General features: G+C 57.0%; 5 protein-coding genes across 5 annotated transcripts; 3 read left to right on the top strand and 2 right to left on the bottom strand.

Annotated features, from left to right (window-relative positions):
* Positions 1-1,419: 1,419 nt before the first annotated feature.
* Positions 1,420-4,808, top strand: CDEST_08570 (Putative oligopeptide transporter, OPT superfamily). Its single transcript, XM_062924729.1, has 2 exons — positions 1,420-3,809; positions 3,871-4,808. Exons 1-2 carry the CDS (start codon positions 1,633-1,635, stop codon positions 4,772-4,774), a joined length of 3,081 nt encoding a protein of 1,026 aa, XP_062780780.1. The 5' UTR covers positions 1,420-1,632; the 3' UTR covers positions 4,775-4,808.
* A 900-nt stretch (positions 4,809-5,708) lies between these two features.
* CDEST_08571 (Putative GNAT domain, acyl-CoA N-acyltransferase) lies at positions 5,709-6,719 on the top strand. Its single transcript, XM_062924730.1, has one exon. The coding sequence runs from the start codon at positions 6,005-6,007 to the stop codon at positions 6,704-6,706; it is 702 nt and encodes a 233-aa protein (XP_062780781.1). The 5' UTR covers positions 5,709-6,004; the 3' UTR covers positions 6,707-6,719.
* A 280-nt stretch (positions 6,720-6,999) lies between these two features.
* On the bottom strand, positions 7,000-8,622 carry CDEST_08572 (uncharacterized protein; the record flags this gene model as incomplete). The annotated part of the gene is made up of 1 exon (XM_062924731.1): positions 7,000-8,622. The coding sequence occupies one exon, from the start codon at positions 8,620-8,622 to the stop codon at positions 7,000-7,002; it is 1,623 nt and encodes a 540-aa protein (XP_062780782.1).
* Positions 8,623-13,288: 4,666 nt separating this feature from the next.
* Positions 13,289-14,835, top strand: CDEST_08573 (Putative transcription regulator HTH, APSES-type DNA-binding domain-containing protein; the record flags this gene model as incomplete). The annotated part of the gene is made up of 4 exons (XM_062924732.1): positions 13,289-13,580; positions 13,642-13,757; positions 13,821-13,905; positions 13,961-14,835. 4 exons carry the CDS (start codon positions 13,289-13,291, stop codon positions 14,833-14,835), a joined length of 1,368 nt encoding a protein of 455 aa, XP_062780783.1.
* A 714-nt stretch (positions 14,836-15,549) lies between these two features.
* On the bottom strand, positions 15,550-16,884 carry CDEST_08574 (Putative tetratricopeptide-like helical domain superfamily, cns1/TTC4, wheel; the record flags this gene model as incomplete). Its single annotated transcript, XM_062924733.1, has 1 exon — positions 15,550-16,884. The coding sequence occupies one exon, from the start codon at positions 16,882-16,884 to the stop codon at positions 15,550-15,552; it is 1,335 nt and encodes a 444-aa protein (XP_062780784.1).
* Positions 16,885-17,357: the final 473 nt, after the last annotated feature.

Raw genomic sequence — 17,357 nt, forward strand, 5'->3', positions numbered from 1 at the left:
CAGCACTGCTCTCGCTTCTTCACGTTGGTCCTCGTCAAACACCCTGCCATCGGAGCTGCGAGCCTGCGGCCCTTTGCGCGCTCGTCGAAAAAAAAAAAAAAAGGCCGCAGACGCCTTCAGTCAAATCCCCCGTCCTTTGGCCGGCTGACGGTACCTACATCTCGGCAACCTCGGTCCTCCGAGTACCTGGGGCTGGCGGGCTGCATCCTGTGTCGTTGGGACTGGGCACTTTGGGATCGTCCTGCAGGCTGCAAGTCTTAGCAGCCTGGGGATCGCCGCGTCTTGATTGACCTTCCCCCTTGGCTAGACACTCGCCGAAAAGAAAGTATACCCTTTCGAGACACTACCAGAACACTGCCAATGAAGTTTCACCAGGAGGTACGAATACTGAGTATTTGTATGGAGTACTGCTGGCTGTACTACTGACGGTACTTCTGGCGTGCCTTGCTCTAGTTGCAACTGGATCTGGGCCATTGAACCACTCACAGCATTCCGATTTGTAATGGACCGGCTGCTCCATCACAGTTGACTGCGAAACAATCACAGAAAAGTACAGCAGACAAGGGGTTATGGTCCGACGCGGGACGCCGATTGGGCGGCAGTAACAGCAGACAAGAATGAAGCCGAATGTTTGCCCTTTGGGATATTAACGTAGACTATTCGAAGACATGCACGCAGCACAGCCAAACACCGCAACGGACCCGAGTCAGGAATGTCGTCGCCCCATGTTGTTTGGCACGGCCCCAAAGCAAAAACATGAACAACACTCACCTTTCATCCTGGAAGACCCTGATGTTTACGAATAGCGCATCCGAGCACTGGCATCCCGTCCCCGAATCCCAAGAACAGGGTCAAGGGAGGCTGCCTGGCTCACAGGCCTTTCTAGGATAAGGCTAAACCCCCACTGCTCCCTACCATTCGCCCGCCAGTTTCTTGTACTTTTAGCCTTATCCATTCATCCCTCGTCTTTTTCCAAAAGATGCCAACTGTAGGTGCATCATCTTACGTTGCACTTTCAACCCATTTCGCGTCCGTCATCCTACGCTGGTTCCCGCCTCTTGATCCCCACCAACACAGCACAGTAGCGTCTTTTGGTATCCGTACGGCAGCATCTTTACCGTCTCCCAAGCAAGTGAGGCAAGCAAGTGGCCGTGCAAACACACCGCATCCAGCGCTGAGGGGCACACAGAGGGAAAGAGAGAGAGAGAGAGAGCAGCAAAGCAAGACAGGCCAACCCAACCCATACGAAGAACCGCACTCCTGTGTTCAACGTCGAAGCTCGCGCCAGACCGGGCTTGCCTGACAAGGTTCCGTGCCGTACGGAATACCGACAAGGCAGGCGGCCACATCACACATATTGAATCATACACATCTCACTCCCCCCCCCCTCTCCCCGACGATAGCCACCCCCACCAAACTGCCACGCCCACTCCCTCCTCCAGGGCCAAACCAGTCTGGTCCAGTCCAGCTGGTCGTGGTGTTCTGTCCATCCACTAGAGCCCGCAGTCAAGGTCCATGGTCCACAGTCCACCCACACACACTACTTGCGCTTCCCTGTCGCCTCTTGTTTCCGACGTTCCTTCGTCCTGCCTGTCTGGGCCGCTGCCACTGGCACTCAACTGGTGAACAGCCATGAGCCTTAGAAAAGCACCTGGCCACAAAAGCAAGCCCACGGCGCCTTTCCCTCACGACCCTGACGCCGATACGGTTGCTTTGGCCCTAGAACCTCTGCCTCTTTTTGCACCCGCAGCCGGTTCCACAAACGACAGCCCTGCCGCTGCTGAGGCCGATGTTGCGAATCCTTCGACTCCCTCGTCATCCGACCAAACCGCCTCTGACCCATATAACACTACACATCACCCTCGATCCCGCCCTTCCACTCTGCGAAGCCGTCACTCTGCCCTCTCATACACTTCGAGCGCCGGCGAACATGGTGACGATACGACCGACCCGATCCCAACATCTCCTGTCCCGCAACTAGACGACGGCGCCATGCCCTCGAAACCATCCCTCTTGCGCTCCGCGCGCAACGACGCCCCCTCCTACGGTGCCGTCTCTCAAGAGCCGAGCCGCAATGTCTCGCCCACTGGCATTGACTCGAGGACGGGAAACGCACACCCGCTCCGATACGTCTCCGACACCTCCAAGTCGACCTCGTCAAGATTTTCGGCCAGCTCGAAACGGGAGAGCTCGCGCCTCTCCGAGGAGCTCGATGCCGCCGCTCTGGCCACCGGCTTGGAGGGGCGATTCGGAGTGACACAGGCTCCCGTGACAACCAACATGCTCGAGGACGCCAAATCAGATGCCGCCGAAGACGAGATACAATACGACGACTACACAGGTAGCGAGCCCGACGAGGACCCTGTCGACAACTCGCCTCATGAAGTCGTCCGCGCATCGGTACCACCGACTGACAACGTCACCCTGTCTATCAACACCCCGAGGATGTGGATATTGTCCTTTTTGTTCTCGGTCCTCGGTTCTTCCACCAATTTGTTCTTTTCTTTACGATACCCCAGCGTTGCTATTACACCAGTCATCGCCTTGCTGCTGGTCCACCCGCTTGGCCTTATGTGGGACTACGCCCTCAAATATCCGAGCGACCCCCCGGAAGAGTTCGTAGATGGCGTTCTTGTCCCCGAAGGCGCCAATGACCGTTTGCCCCCGAGGCGGTCATTGACTCGTCTGCGCAGATGGCTGGCACAAGGACGGTGGAACGAGAAGGAGCATACCTGCGTCTACGTGAGCAGCAATGTGTCGTTCGGCTTTGCTTTCGCGACGGATGTCATTGTCGAGCAATCCAAGTTCTACAACCAGGAAGCCACCATTCCCTACCAAATCTTGCTTACCTTGTCGACGCAGATCCTGGGCTACGCTTTCGCGGGCTTGACTCGTCGGTTCCTGGTACGACCCAGCGGCATGATATGGCCCGGTACTCTGATGTCGGCCGCCATGTTCGGTACGCTTCACAAGGAGGAGAACAGGATCGCCGACGGTTGGAGGATTTCGAGGTGGAAGTTCTTCTACCTGGTCTGGTTTGGCGGGTTCGCCTTCTACTTCCTTCCCGGCCTTTTGATGCCCTGTCTCAGCTACTTCAACGTCATCACCTGGTTCGCGCCCAAGAACGTTGTCGTCGCCAACCTCTTTGGCGTTGTCTCTGGGCTCGGACTGTTCCCGTTGACGTTCGACTGGGCGCAGATCACGTACATCGGCTCGCCCTTACTGGTGCCCTTCTGGGCGGCCATGAACGTCATTGGCGGTCTCGTCGTTGTCATGTGGCTCATTGCACCCATCGCCTACTACGCCAACGTCTTCTACTCGTCATACATGCCCATTTTGTCGTCCGCCGTCTTTGACAACAAAGGCGAGGTCTACGACGTGAGCAAGATCTTGACCCCAGAGTTCCTTTTCGACAGAGAGGCGTACAGCAAGTACAGCCGAGTGTTCCTGCCCATCACTTACGTACTGAGTTACGGCGTGCAATTTGCCGCCTTGGCAGCTCTTTTGACGCACACGGCTTGCTGGCATGGCAAGGATATCTTGCAGACGTGGAAGACGGCCGTCGCGGAAGCTCGCAATGAGGGCCAGGCAGTCTACCAGCCAGTATCCGGCAGCTCCGAACACATCTCGCCCCAGCGGTCGCTCAGCGGGAGCAGAGGCATTTCAAGGTCTTCATCCAACCTTGAAGGTATGATGTTCCGGGAGGACGTGCACTGTCGACTCATGAAGCGGTACAAGGACGCGCCGTTGTCGTGGTACCTGACGACGTTTGTGACAATGCTTGCTGTGGGCATCTTCGTCGTTGAATAGTGAGTCGATCTTTTACCGCTCAGACGTAGGAGCGCGAACAAAGCTGACTGACGGGTACAGCTACCCGATTCATCTTCCGTGGTACGGGTTGCTCATGTCGCTGGGTATCTGTGCCATCTTCTTCATCCCGAACGGCATCATCATGGCGGTCACGAACCAGCACAGCAGCATTTACTTGATCTGCCAGCTCATCTGCGGCGCCGTGTTCCCCGGGCGGCCGATTGCAAACATGGTGTTTGTGACATACGGCTACATTTCGTCGGCGCAGGGCATCAAGTTCGCCTCGGATCTCAAGCTCGGGCACTACATGAAGATCCCTCCGCGGATCATGTTCTCGGTGCAGATGGTGGCTACCATCGTGTCGTCTCTCACGCAGATCGGTGTACTCAACTGGATGTTTGCCAACGTCAAGGGCATCTGCACGTCAGAGGCTGTCAACGGCTTCACATGCCCGATCGCGCGGGTACACTTTAACGGTTCGATTCTGTGGGGTGTGGTTGGACCAGGCGAGTTCTTCGGGCCGAAGGCGACGTATCGCGGACTCGTGTGGTGCTTTCTCATCGGCGCCATCACGCCGATTCCCCTGTGGCTCTACGCGCGCAAGAAGAGGCACAGCATCGTCAGGAAGATCAACCTCCCGGTCGTTTTCGGATCCATGGCGTGGATCCCGCCGGCGACGGGACTCAACTTTTCAGTGTGGGCGGTGGTTTGCTACGTGTTCAACTACCTGGTCAAGAGGAGGAAAAGCGCGTGGTGGGCAAAGTACACGATGACGATGAGCGCAGCATTGGATTCGAGCCTGGCTTTTGGCATTGTTGTTGTCTTTTTCGGGTTCGTCTACCCCGGGCACATGAAGGGCTTCAAGTGGTGGGGGACGGAGGTGTACAAGCAAGGCTGCGACTGGCAGGCGTGTTCATACAACACGGTGCCTGAAGGAGGACATTTTGGGCCCGATTCTTGGTGATGATTGTGTTCCTGGGGGTTTTTTTTTTTTTTTTTATGAGAAGAGACGAAGCGAAACGGATTTTGACGGATTGCGTGCACAAACATTTGATACGAAAATTTTCGGGGCATGGCAAGCAAGCATAGGAAAGGCATCTATCTATCTATTGGGGTTAGAGCATGCATGGGATTCAGAGACAAAGCGGAGTTATTGGCCGTTTTACCCGGGAATTCTGTCCGGCGGCCGTGGGCCACGTTATTCGCGCATATAGAGCAGGCAGAGAGCGATGCCGCATTGCGAAATTTCACTCGATGCCATATTTGTTGGTCGTAGATTGGCCCTTCTGACTCAAGTTGGCTGCGATATTCCTTGGAAACTGACGGAGGATGTGAGTCGTGATGTGAGTCACACGAAGATCGATGACTCTTCTGACAGTCAGAAAAGGAACGGGTAACGAACCGGGAGTTCGGTTTCGGTCGCAAGGGACCTATGACTTTCAGCGGGCGGCGCCGGTCCGGGGGACGACCGACCTTCTCGAAACGGACAGGAGGGGCGGCGGGGCCCGGCATTTGTGCCCTTTCTTTTTTCTTTTTTCGGGGGGTTGTCGAGAGTGGTTGTACTCTGTACCAGGAGGGTTGGTTTTAGCTGTCCATGGAACTCTATACAACAACAGGGGATTGATATCGTGAAATGTGAATGAGTCAAAGTTTTGTCGGACATCCTAGTTTGAAATCCAAAGACTGGGTGTTTCCTGCTGGGAAATGCCGCCTGTGAGAGGGAGGGAGAGGTGCAGAAGGATTCGCGGGCGTGATTGCGACGTTTCTGCCAGAGTGGATTCCGTGGGTTGCGAAGCCGTGCGACGTGCGGCATGCAGTTCGCTTCGGGTGAAGGAGGACGATGGGGGACATAAGAAGCGAGGGCTTGGACGACTCGCAACTCTGAAAGGCTGCGGGAACGACCTCACCTTATCGGCCTTGTACACATACATCCATACATCCGTAGATAACATTGTCAGCCATTAAGTTGCATAGCTTCGATTGGTTCTGCATCCCGACCTTGGAAAACTCAATTATCTCTACTCCAACATCTGTCCGCCCCAAGCTCAAGAAGCCCGGTCGAAATCGGCCTTCAACCCATTCCATACCCAAAGACGTCGTCCTACAAGTTTACACGGCCAGACCTCTCCCCGTTATCCAACATATTAGAAAAGAAACGGAAAGGGGGGCAACAAAACCCCATCGGACCGCAACCATGGCACCGACAAAACAAGCATCCCACCTCCCGACGCTCCTCCGCTCGCCGACCCACCCGATTCTCCTCCGCACGATGGAGCCCCGTGACGCCGCCGCCCTCTCGGCCGTGCTCTCGGACCCGGAAAACACAAAGTACGACCCGCACGCCTCGGCCATCTCGCCCGAGGTCGCCCGGGTCGTCATCGACCGCATGCGCGAGAGCGCCGCGGTGCCGACCGTGCTGGACGACGCTACGGGGCGGGTCGCGAGCGGGCCGGGAAGAGTGAACCTTGTCATCGTGTACGTCGACGGCGTGGAGAACACGGTCGGGGTCGAGAGGGACGAGGGCGTTGTCGTCGGGCTCGGCGGGTTCGGCGGGATTGACGAGCACGAAGAGGAGGAGGAGGAGAAAGACGGAGAGGGGAAGGGGAAGAGGGTGAAGGTGAGGGTCGGCGACGTGGGCGCGATGGTGAACCCCGGGTTCCGGGGCCGGGGCTTCGCGACGGAGGCGATCCGGCTGGCGGTCGAGTGGGCCTTCACCCGCGTCGAGGACGGCGGGCCGCAGTTCGACCGGGTGACGGCGACGATGGGCGAGGCGAACACGGCGATGGTCGGGCTTGTGGAGAGGAAGTTTGGGTGGAAGGGGGTCGCGAGGCCCGGCCAGGATGAGGGCGGCGGAGAGATCTTCTTCGAAGTCGGGCCGAGGGACTGGAAGAAGTGATGCGAGTGGTTTTGCGATTTCTTTAGGCTCGGCATTGGGGGGGGGGGGGGGGGTGCCGTTTAAGCGAGGTTGCCAGTTTTTACGGATACCATCCCATCATGGCTAGGTAGGGTCAACGAGCGATTTGATGCCGCGGAACATGCAATATCTCCCAACCTGGGAATCCATTGCTATCGTGTGGTAGACATCTCCTGAAAGTTATGTCATTGTGGTTCGACGGCAATCATACTCGTGGGCCTTGATTTCTGTTCTGAGGGTTACTAGCCCACGTCTCGCTAGCACTGTCAGGCCGTCTACGTCTCCCACACCAACACAACGACAGAATCAAGGTGGTCTGCATCGCCATCTTCATCCTCCGCCTCCCCGGTCATGAAGCCCGACCCACCTCTCCTCTTCACATACGCCTGCCACACCTCGCCCCTCGCCCCGACACCAGCGTCCAGGAACAGCCAGACGTTCCTCGTGCCCTTCCACGTCACGACCTCCTTTCTCTCCCCCGTCTCGCGCAGTACGATCCCCTCGCCGAGCGGCAGATTCGCGTCCTGGCCGTACTGCATCGCTCCCAGGAGCTTCGCGTCGCTCGCCATGGGCACGACTTCGAAGCCCGCGCGGTAGTGCGTGAGGGAGTACCCGTTCACGAGGATCCATTCGTCTCCGAAGCGGAAGCGCTGGAAGAAGCAGGCCTCGCCGCAGACGGCCGTCACTAGGTGCGCCGGGCTCGGGGTGAAGCGGTGGCGGGACCTGGCGTGGCGGAGGGTTAGCGGGGAGACGCCGAGGTCGTAGCTTGCGGCCTGGATGCTGTAAAGGGCGTCGGTTGGCGAGTAGAAGCTCGGGAGGACGTGGAAGGGGAGGTCGGTGTGCTTCATGACGCAGTCGTGGAGGAGTCTGTCCCATGCTGTGTTGTTTCCGGTCAAGCCCTCAGCTGAGCGGCACGGGACGTGGGAGACGATGAGTGCCGCCGGGGGGGTGAAGAAGATCGCCCCACCACCGTGGGTGACTACCGTGTCGTTATGGACAGCCCAGTCCGAACGCTCGCTGGGGAGGCCGATGTAATACGGGTTTGCGGCATCGAACCTTGACAGTCTCGAGATGAGCTGCCCCGGAGTAGGGAAGAATATGTCGTCGTCGACGAGACCAAAGTACCTCTTCGGATGCCCCTGCTCAGCCAGGGCCTCGCTGACATCCAGGAGGATGGTGATCATGTCCAGATATCTCGACGCTCTCTCCACGCTGTTCTGGAGAGGTATCACCGTGGCATCTATCCCAGCCTTGTGCAGCTTCTCGTAAATCTCCCAGGCCTCCCGACTTGAGGCCTGGTGCAGTGTCACGACGGCAGTAGCCCCGTTGGAGGACCCCCGGCCGTTCGTGAGCCACCGCTGCCAGTCTTTGATGAGAGAGTCGTTCTCGTAGGTGAGACGATCGTAGGACGTTGAGATTCCGAAAAGCAGGTCGGGGGCATCGACAGCACCGGGCGTGGGGCTCTTCGTCACGGAAAGCAGGTTTGCGGCTCCTTGGGCGTCCAGGCTGAGGCCCTCGTCATCCCAGCGGACGTTTTGAAACTCGCTTTCCGCAAATGGTTGCGCCATGTTTGCCAATGGAAGCCTCTGGGGGGCGTCCGGTACCACCTTGATTCTCCGGGAGAGCCATGAGATGTTTTGCGTGAGACTATGCCTCTCGGCGAACTCGCGCAGATACATGGCGTCATGATGAGTGTTGCCCGCCACCGGCTTGATCAGCGGAACAAGGGCGTCGGTGTCGATGACTTCGAAGGCACCCTGGCGACTCCGCACGACTTGGATCAAGATAAACAAAAGGACGAGAAGAAAAGTGGCGGAGTGTAGCGCCCTGGCATGGTTGTGGTACCCGTGGGCGGGTTGCATCTTGGGAACCGGGGATAGGGCGTCTGCAGTACCCATCGTTGGCTACCGAGTTTGCGATGAAACTGCACTGGATGTGGAAGACAACCATTTCAACGATATGAGCGGAGTTGCCATCTTTTTGAGGGGATTCCGGGGAATGCTGCCCTCGATAAAGGGATGAAGTCGCGGATTCCAGTTGGCCTCGGGGGTGAGACAAACGGCGCAACAGCACATGCCCGCCTGGCGAAACACCATCACTACTGCGCCAGCATGCCAAGTGGTGAGAAACAAAGATGTTCCCTTTGGAAGGGCACTTGATGAGGTATTGTCGCGCAATAGCCTGGTTTGGGAACTTTAGAGCGTCTTGGGAACCGAGACTTTTAAGTGTATATATAGAGGCGTTCTACCGGGGAGACGATCGCTATTCTTTGCCTTGCACTCGATGCACGGTGATAATGACAGACAACATTCCAAGCATCAGCGATAGATAGCTTCACAGACGGAAAAGAGATAGACATGCATCTGGACTAGACTCACGTGGGAAAGTAAAGATAAAAACAAAGAGAGAGAGAGAGAGAGAGAGAGAGAAAGGAAAGCACACAGGCGGAAAATCAAAAAATCGACAGCGATATCGGACCCTGGGTTGTGGTTGAGGAGGCTCTTTGCGGGGTTCCTCGAGTAACACCTATCGGTTGCCGATGCTTTTGAGGATTTGAATAAGGGCGTCTCTCTGGTAATTCAAAGTAATCAAACTCGGCCCGTCGAAACTGAATGAACGGACCGGTTCATGGGACGGAGGAGGATGAGGTTAGAGAATTGTGTAGAGGAGAATGCATATATGTGTGTATGCGCGCGCGCATGTATGTGTGTGTGTGAGAGAGAGAGAGAGAAATAAGGGGGGTGGGGGGTGTAAAACCAAGAAATCACCTTCTTTGGGAGGATGATTCAGGAAAGGAGACGGACGGGCCCGGGAGTCTCATTCCGGATAATTAGCCAAGTAATGATAGGCCTCTGCTTCCTTTCCTGGGGCTCCGAAGCGGGTTTGAAGACTTTCCCATTATGATATCCTTGCATCTACTTTCGGCACACTCGCTTTTTGGCTTCTTCGTTCTGTGTCCTCGACGGCAAGAAATCCTACTTTGGTGTCACACACACGCGGCCTCTCGCTCGTCCAACATTCGTCACTGTCATCAACAACAGCAGCAGCAACAACAACAAAACCCCCCGTCACTTGAGGGTCCATCCCTGGACACCATCTTGCCAGTCTGACGTAGGACACTCTCGGAGATATTATCAGACACCGCACGACGTGCTCTTGCTTCTCCACACGTTGAATTCTGCTTCCGATGCCGTGTCACGGAGCAGTGGTGCAGCGCTGGCCACGACGAGTTTGCATCGAGGGTGAGCGGTAAAACCATGAGGTATCAGGTCACACGGAATGAGGCAGCCACTGTCGCCTTCTCAGGTCAGTGCTACTACATACAACAACTGCTGTTTATTCCCACTCAACTAGTGACTCAGGCTTCTCAATATCTCCATCGTCGGTCGCGGGGTACATATCTCACTCGATGACTGTTCACTGCATGCAATCGGGCCCAGGACAAGGCCGCCGGCGGTCTCTCGAAAGGCCATGGGAGGATTCGGGATGTCCCTGTCCACTAAGATGGCCAAGCATCCCGGTCGTCTATTCAACTGCAAAGCGCAAAGGGAATGTAACTTGGTCGCTTTGCTGCCGTCATGGGATAACGGACCGTGGAAGGCTTTGCTCATGGCCGCTGCAGACGTGAAGCTGCCCGTCCGCCTCCCCCTTGAGAGCTACACAACCACGCTTTGCCATCCACGCCGTGTACCACCCACCTCCCGGTTTCCGCATGGCCAAAGAGCAAAATATCCCGGAGTTGATGTGTACAGCCGTTTTTTGCATCCATCGTTGCGTCGCACGGCGCATGGCGACCTCGCCACTTCTCTCCTGTCACTCGCTGCGGTGTCACCGAGACAGTGTACAGTTGTCTGAAACCAGCATGGCATCTTTCTCAGTGATTCTTCCAGGAGTAGCAAGCCTGGTTTCTGGATTTGGTCCCATTTCGGCATCGGGTAAGTCCAGGTCCAAAGACCCCGGCTCAGGGGACCTGGATCAGCATCCAAGCATCCAAGCATCGCGCCCTTGTCACGATCTGGTGGGGTTGTTCTTCACACTCTCGGCATCGCCAATGATGGGCGAAACCTCTCGGCAAACGCCCAGGTACCAGTTCGTCTGTCCGCAACAAGGGTCCCAAAGGCGGCTGTCGTCCCTGTTTATCCCCTTCACCCCCGGCAAAATGTCTTGGCCCTTTCCTTCCTGGCTTTGCTGCCCGGCTCAGCTGACCAGCTTCTCCGTTTGCAAAGAGTACTCAACCACAGACTCGCAGCCACGATGGCCTGAGTACCTGTCTAAATTAGCGGTGCGCGGGAGACCGCAGAAACCCAATGCCTGGCTGCCGTCTTAACGAAGCGCTAGGCAAGGGGTCCGTTGACTCGACCATGACCCATGCTGGCCCCTCTCTCTCTTTCTATTCTTTTCTCTCTGTCCCTGTCTCCAAAAGTTCTACATGCAATGATTTCCTGACTTGATGCTATTCTCATCGTACTTCGGCTGTCTGGCCACGGGACGGTATCTCATTCCGCAGGAACGGTCAAGGTTGGCCCGTGATGAGCTCGAATACGTACTCGGTTTTCTGATCAACGTGACTGTTGGGGAGAAGAGCCCGATACTTGTTCCACTTCTGAGGAGTGTAACAGCTACTACACGGGTCGGGCTTCAAGATAAAACGGCCACTTGTGCTTCCCATCGGACATTTTCCCCCCTTCTTGTGCTTGTACGCAGGCGAGCTCATGGGAAGGGGGACGGGGAACCCCATGGTGACAGCTGCAACCATCCCTTTCTCTTGAAGGACCAGATTTAGAGAAATAGGACCCGGACTAGACTTCTCGAAGAACACCGGAACATCTCAGCAAGGCACCGGGCTGCCTGCGGATATGCACGTAACCCAACCACAAAGAAGACGGCACCGTTCTTTGGCGGTCTGACGAAAGGCCAGTCACCATATTCATCCATTGGAGAGAAAGATAGAGAGAGAGCGAGAGAGAGCGATAGAGAGAGAGAGAGTGTGTGTGTGTGTGTGTGGACCGCCCCTCAACAGAAAGGGACCAGGTCAGGACCCCATGACACGACGCCTTGATGCCAACAAGCTCTCTAGCCACTGCAAACCACGAACCAGCATGACGAACATTTACCATCGAATATGATACCGCTTCTGTATCACTATCTCTTCTCATAAGCTCACAGTTGCGGGCCAAGTGTACCGGGTCACGTTGACGTTGTCCTGAGATCCTCAACGTAGCAGAAGGACCAGCTTTGTTCCACCATCTCGACTGAAAGCTGCTAGAGTCAACGGCAAGATGGCACCTCATGCGACTATCCGCGAATCCACCTTACCATTCCCACACCCCGTGCGCCTCCAAACACGGTGCCCTTCCCTGTTTGGTCTCCGCCGGGAGTCTCTGCTGTATTTGCGCTTGCAAACTCAGCCAATAACTCCACGATTCGCCACGACCTTCTCCTTGAATACCCTCCTCACCTCCCATATCCCCCCCTCCCCCTTCCTCCAAGCGGACCAGGGCTTGCGCTGGTGGTATCTGATGAAACTTGCCTTAGTCTCTGGCCTCCAAGTCGGCCGTGGGGCATGCGTGACTAGTCCAGAAGCCTGTGGTTTTTGCAATACGACTGGACGCTCTGGCTTGGCTCGTCTACGAGTTCTAACAAATTCGGCAGAGGTGCGGATAATCCTGCATGGAAGCTTCCCCGGAGCAGTTTGGCTTACCTGGGCTCCCCTTCTCACTCACTCATTCACACACACACACACATACATCGAGACGACACATGCGGTAACTTGCTGCCACGGCACAAGCTCTGGGCCGTACCATCACCCCATCAAACCTGACTTCTTGGATACTCACTCACCCCTCCCTCTGGAGGAAACATATTAGACCATACATACTGCGTCAGTCAATGGTTGTCTGTCTGTCTGAGTGCCTCCTGTTACAACCCATCATACCAGTCATTTATCACTTCGTAGCTTCACCCTCGATACGTCGAAAGAAAGAGCGGTGGCCGGTCACAAACGGAGACCTCACTGCTGAGAGGTCGATTCCAAGACACTCGCAACAAAAAAAACTGCACCGAGAGCGCCGCGCCCCAAGAGACTGCCCTCAAGCACCAGTACTGGACCGCAGGTTCCGTTGCAGAATCGGCAGCCTCTCTCCAAGAAAGACGACAATCTCGGACCCCATTCTCCTTGTCTTGGGACAACTTTTGTCAGTGGGCTGCATGTCAGCGGATCTTGAGTCGTCAACCACCCCCCCGGACGAAGGCATCAGGTGTTTGTCGATTGCCAAAGAAAGCCCCGTATTCTGTTGAACTTGTCCCCTCCCCCCTTTACAACAAGCCTCTCTGCTACTGCAGGGCTTGTCTTAAGTCGCTTCTATCTTCCCTTCTTTTAGGAACGACTTCGCCTGCACCAGTTCACCAAATCCTTTCCGCATCGCAGCATCACACTGCTTCCAAGACATAATCCCGACCCCGCCACCCTACAAACAGCCCGGCAAGATGCTTTCCGTCTATTCTCTTCTTAACCCATCCCCTCCTGGGCCGCTTCCCGTGCCTCGATTCCTACCAAGTCCCGCCATGTCTTCGCCGGGAACCTGCTACTCGGACAGAGACCCGTCGTCGCCTTACCTGGACCAACCTATCATCCCGAAGCTCAAGATGTTCAAGGAACCAGCCCCGATGTCCAAGTACAAGCCTCGTGGTGTCATCAAGTACTTTCCCTTCGAAAACGTGGATGACGCGACCCGCCGCGAGGTTCACCGTTTCCGGGTGACGCCTTTTGGAAGAATCCAGGAGTCCTGCGCCCATATCCCTTACAACAGCGGCAAGAAAAACTTTTTCGAGAAGACTGGACGAGAGAGCTTTGAAGGTGTGCAGTTCTCGAGTTTGGACCCCGATGGAGAGTGAATTTGCTGACGAACTTGGGGCAGTTTTCAAGTACGAGTTCAAGAACCCGGGTGATGATAACGACTACACTGTCATGTGGGACTACAATATCGGTCTCGTCCGCATGACCCCGTTCTTCAAGTGCTGCAAGTACTCCAAGGTAAGGAAGAAAGCTCTCCGGGGTCGTTTCGACAATGTGTTTTGATTGACGGATGGATGGCAGACGATGCCGGCGAAGATGCTGGGCCTCAATCCTGGTCTCAAGGATATCACCCACAGCATCACAGGAGGCGCAATAGCAGCTCAAGGTTGGTCTTCCCTTTTCCTTAGGCTCATTCTTAATGACGAAGCTTACAATTTCAGGATACTGGATGCCGTATGAATGTGCCAAGGCAGTGTGTGCTACTTTCTGCTACGGCATCGCCGGGGCCCTCATCCCAATCTTTGGACCGTCGTTCCCGTCCTTGTGCACTCCTCCGGGCTCCCCGGACTACCAGCGCATGGTGATCGATCGTCGGATCGTCGAGGACGCCATCAAGGATGCCGACCTTTCACGAAAGGTCCAGCACCATGCTCTCCCACCCATAGAGCTGAATCAAGCTTCCAATATCGAACGCCGCCCCATACGCACTCTGCGGGATGACAAGAGACTTCGACTCGACACTCGTCTGATGAGCCCTTATAGCGATACCGACGGGGAGAGCCACCGCTCGTGCCCCGACTCGGCGTCGAGCAACAGCTCTGAGAGCGTCGGCTACAGCTACGGACACCATCCGGCACCGCCGCGACACTCCAAGCAGCCGCCGCCGACCTCAGGCTGGACGGCCGCAAACCGGCCCACACAGCCGTACCGTCTCGTTGACGAGAACTACCGGCCAGCCGACCCGTACCTCAGCGCCGTGCCCCGTTGGACGCCCGTGAACAGACACGTCGTTATCCCGCCTCGTCCGGCGTGGGCGCACAAGCGCACCATCGACCACGATGATCACGATGATCACGATGACCATGACGCCGCCGGCCGCGACAGCGGGAAGCGTAAGCACGGCACAAATCCCGTGCTGAGATGCGCGTCAGAACAGCGGAAGGAGGAGGATTCCGAGGCCGACATCGCCGAGCAGAACGCCGCGCTCGGTCTCATGACGCTCATGACGGCGCCCAGGAAGGAGGTCGAACCCGTCGGTGACGTGGCCGGTGCCGACTCGCATCGCAGCAAGAGGAGAAGGGCCACGTCCGCGTGAGAGAGACGACGGCCCCCTCCCACCCAAACTAAAGAAAGGGCGGGGGGGGGGGGGGGGTTGAATGAAAAACGGAAAAGAAGAAGATCCCCAGGCGGGGTTTGGTTGGTGGGATGGACGTCTTTGGATGATGATTTGGAAAAGTAACCCTCTTTCTAGATTCCCACCTTTGCTCGCGCACACTGTTTTCATCGTTGTCGGTTTGGTTTTCTTCCCCGGGTGGTTGGCGGTGATGGCAATCGGTACCTGTTGTCAGGGCAAGTGTGACTGCGGCTAGAGCAGGAAATCCTGATTGGGATGACGGCTTTGGGTGTTTCCGTCATGGGAAGTCGGTGATGGGAGGAGGAGAAGGAGCAGGAGTATGAGGAGGACGGTGGGTGTCTGTGTTTCTTGGCCGCGTGGTGTTTGGCAGAGCGTAAAACAAAAGTTGTTCTTATTTGATATCAAGAGAAGAAAAAAGGAAAGGGAAGAAGAAAAAAACCGCCCCAAAGAAAAATCTCCCCCCCAAACTCCCGAGTTTTTGTTTTCGGCACATTCGTAGCAATCATGAAAGACTTTTGTTTCCTTAGTCCACCAACTTTTTTTTTCACTCCCTCTCTTCTTGATATCTCGCTGTCAAAACCGTCCATCCATCTAGAGGTAGTCCCCGAGCGGAAAAGAGAAAGAAGAAGTCGAAAGAAAGAAAGAAAGCCCCCTCGTCCATCCTCTACCTCACTCTTAGCTGCTGGCCCCCTTCTCGGCGGCCTTCTTGATCTTGAACTCGTCGATCCACGCCTTGGCCCGGGCCGCCGGCACGACGTAGACCCGCACGATGCCGTCGACGACCTCGACGTTGCCGCCGCTCAGGATCTTCAGCAGCGTCGCCTTCTTGCCGACCTTGACGAGCCCGCCCTTGGCCGTCTCCATGTAGCACTCGACGCCGTCGGGCGAGTACTCGCCCCTCTCGTCCCACGGCACCGGCAGGATGTACGACAGGTGGTCCGCCAGGCACTCGGTCTCGCCAAAGGCCTTGACGAAGTCGCTCTCGAGGTGAACCGGGTACAGCAGCACGGCCGGGAAGCTCAGGCTGCTCGCGGGGTCGTCCTCGTCCGGCACGAGGCGCATGCGCGCGTCCTCCATCTCGGGCGGCTGCGCCGTCTCCCTCGTCCGGATACCCCGCGCCGCGAGCGCCGCCCGCAGCAGCCTCGCACGCAGCTTCTCCCGGGCCTCACGTTCCGCCTCACGCCGTGCCTTGGCGTCGGCGCGCTCCGCCGCCTCGACGATATCCCGCGCGACGGCCCGGAGCGGCTTGTTGTCCGGGTCGAGCGCGAGCCCGCGCGCGCACGCGTCGTCGGCCTCGGCGATGCGGCCGACCTTGAGCAGGGCGCGCGCCGAGCGGTAGTAGGCCTTGAGGTTCGCCGGGTTCAGGCGAAGCGCGAGGCCGCAGTCGGTCCAGCATGACCGATAGTTGCCGAGCTCGAGGTGGCACGCGGCACGGTTGACGTACAGGCTCTCGAGCACGGCCTTTTGCTGGGCGATTTCATCGTCGTCGTCCTCGACCTCGACCTCTCGTTCCTCCTCCTCCTCCTCCTGCTGCTGCCCTGCGGCGTTCTCGGCGTTTCCCTTAACGCGCGCCTTTTCCGTGTGGAACGTCTTCTCACCCTGGGCCCTCCGCCGCTCCTCGAGGGCGAGTATCTCGATGCCCTTGGTGTAGAACTCCTTGGCGTCGGCGTGCATGCGGGCCTTGAAGCATTCGTTGCCGCGCTCCTTGAACTCCTCGCCGTTCTCGCGCGCAGTGCCCTCGTACGCGAGCGCCTGCAGCGCCGCGACGTCGTCATTGTCCTCAAGCTCCGTCATGAAGAGCGGCGACTTGTTGAGGTCAGCGAGCACCTGGTCCGGCGTCTTGCCGCTAAGCAGGGCGTGGCCGGGAGGCAGGGCAGCGCCCTTTGCGGCCCCGGGGGCGGCGGCCTGGCCCGATGCTGCTGCCGCCGCCGCCGCCTCGGCTGCGTCTCGGCGCTGTGTCTCGGCAATCATGGCGTCGGCCATCTGGTCGGTGATCTCGTCGAGCTGCATGGTTGCGGTCGGCCCCGCTTTTCCTGTCATCGGATTTGGGTGTGTGTGTGTTTGCGTTTGTCTCCGTGACGTGGGTTGGCTTCAGTCTCCCGTCGACTGAATCAGTCTATTGCTGTTACTTGGATGTGTTGGTGTGAGTTGCTCACAGGAGACGTTGTGAGTGAGTGAGTGAGTGAGTAGGTGGGAATTTTCGGACGTGAGTGAGTTTGTGTTGGTTTTTTTGTGGTGGCGATTTTCATTGGGCGGACGACCCGAATTCTGGAGTTCATGGAGAAGCTGCGAATCCGATGGAACCAAACCCGATCAAGCTTACTTGAGGTGTTGATGATGGTTTCATGGTCCAGTAGGCACGTCCGACTGGCAGACGTGCTTCCCAATTCAGCTTGACCTTTTCGAAATGAGCTCTCCAGCGCTGTTTCTGGGGACTTGGTCTATCAACCATCATCGCATCGCATGTACTGCAATCAAGGAGG

Source organism: Colletotrichum destructivum, chromosome 5 (assembly GCF_034447905.1).
Source record: "Colletotrichum destructivum chromosome 5, complete sequence".
In the NCBI taxonomy this organism is placed as follows: domain Eukaryota; kingdom Fungi; phylum Ascomycota; class Sordariomycetes; order Glomerellales; family Glomerellaceae; genus Colletotrichum; species Colletotrichum destructivum.

Excerpts from the sequence above, each read along its gene's own strand:
- CDEST_08570 (XM_062924729.1), top strand. The coding sequence starts at position 1,633 with ATGAGCCTTAGAAAAGCACCTGGCCACAAAAGCAAGCCCACGGCGCCT. Across the intron at positions 3,810-3,870 it reads GGCATCTTCGTCGTTGAATA|CTACCCGATTCATCTTCCGT; the intron begins GTGAGTCGATCT and ends TGACGGGTACAG.
- CDEST_08571 (XM_062924730.1), top strand. The coding sequence starts at position 6,005 with ATGGCACCGACAAAACAAGCATCCCACCTCCCGACGCTCCTCCGCTCG.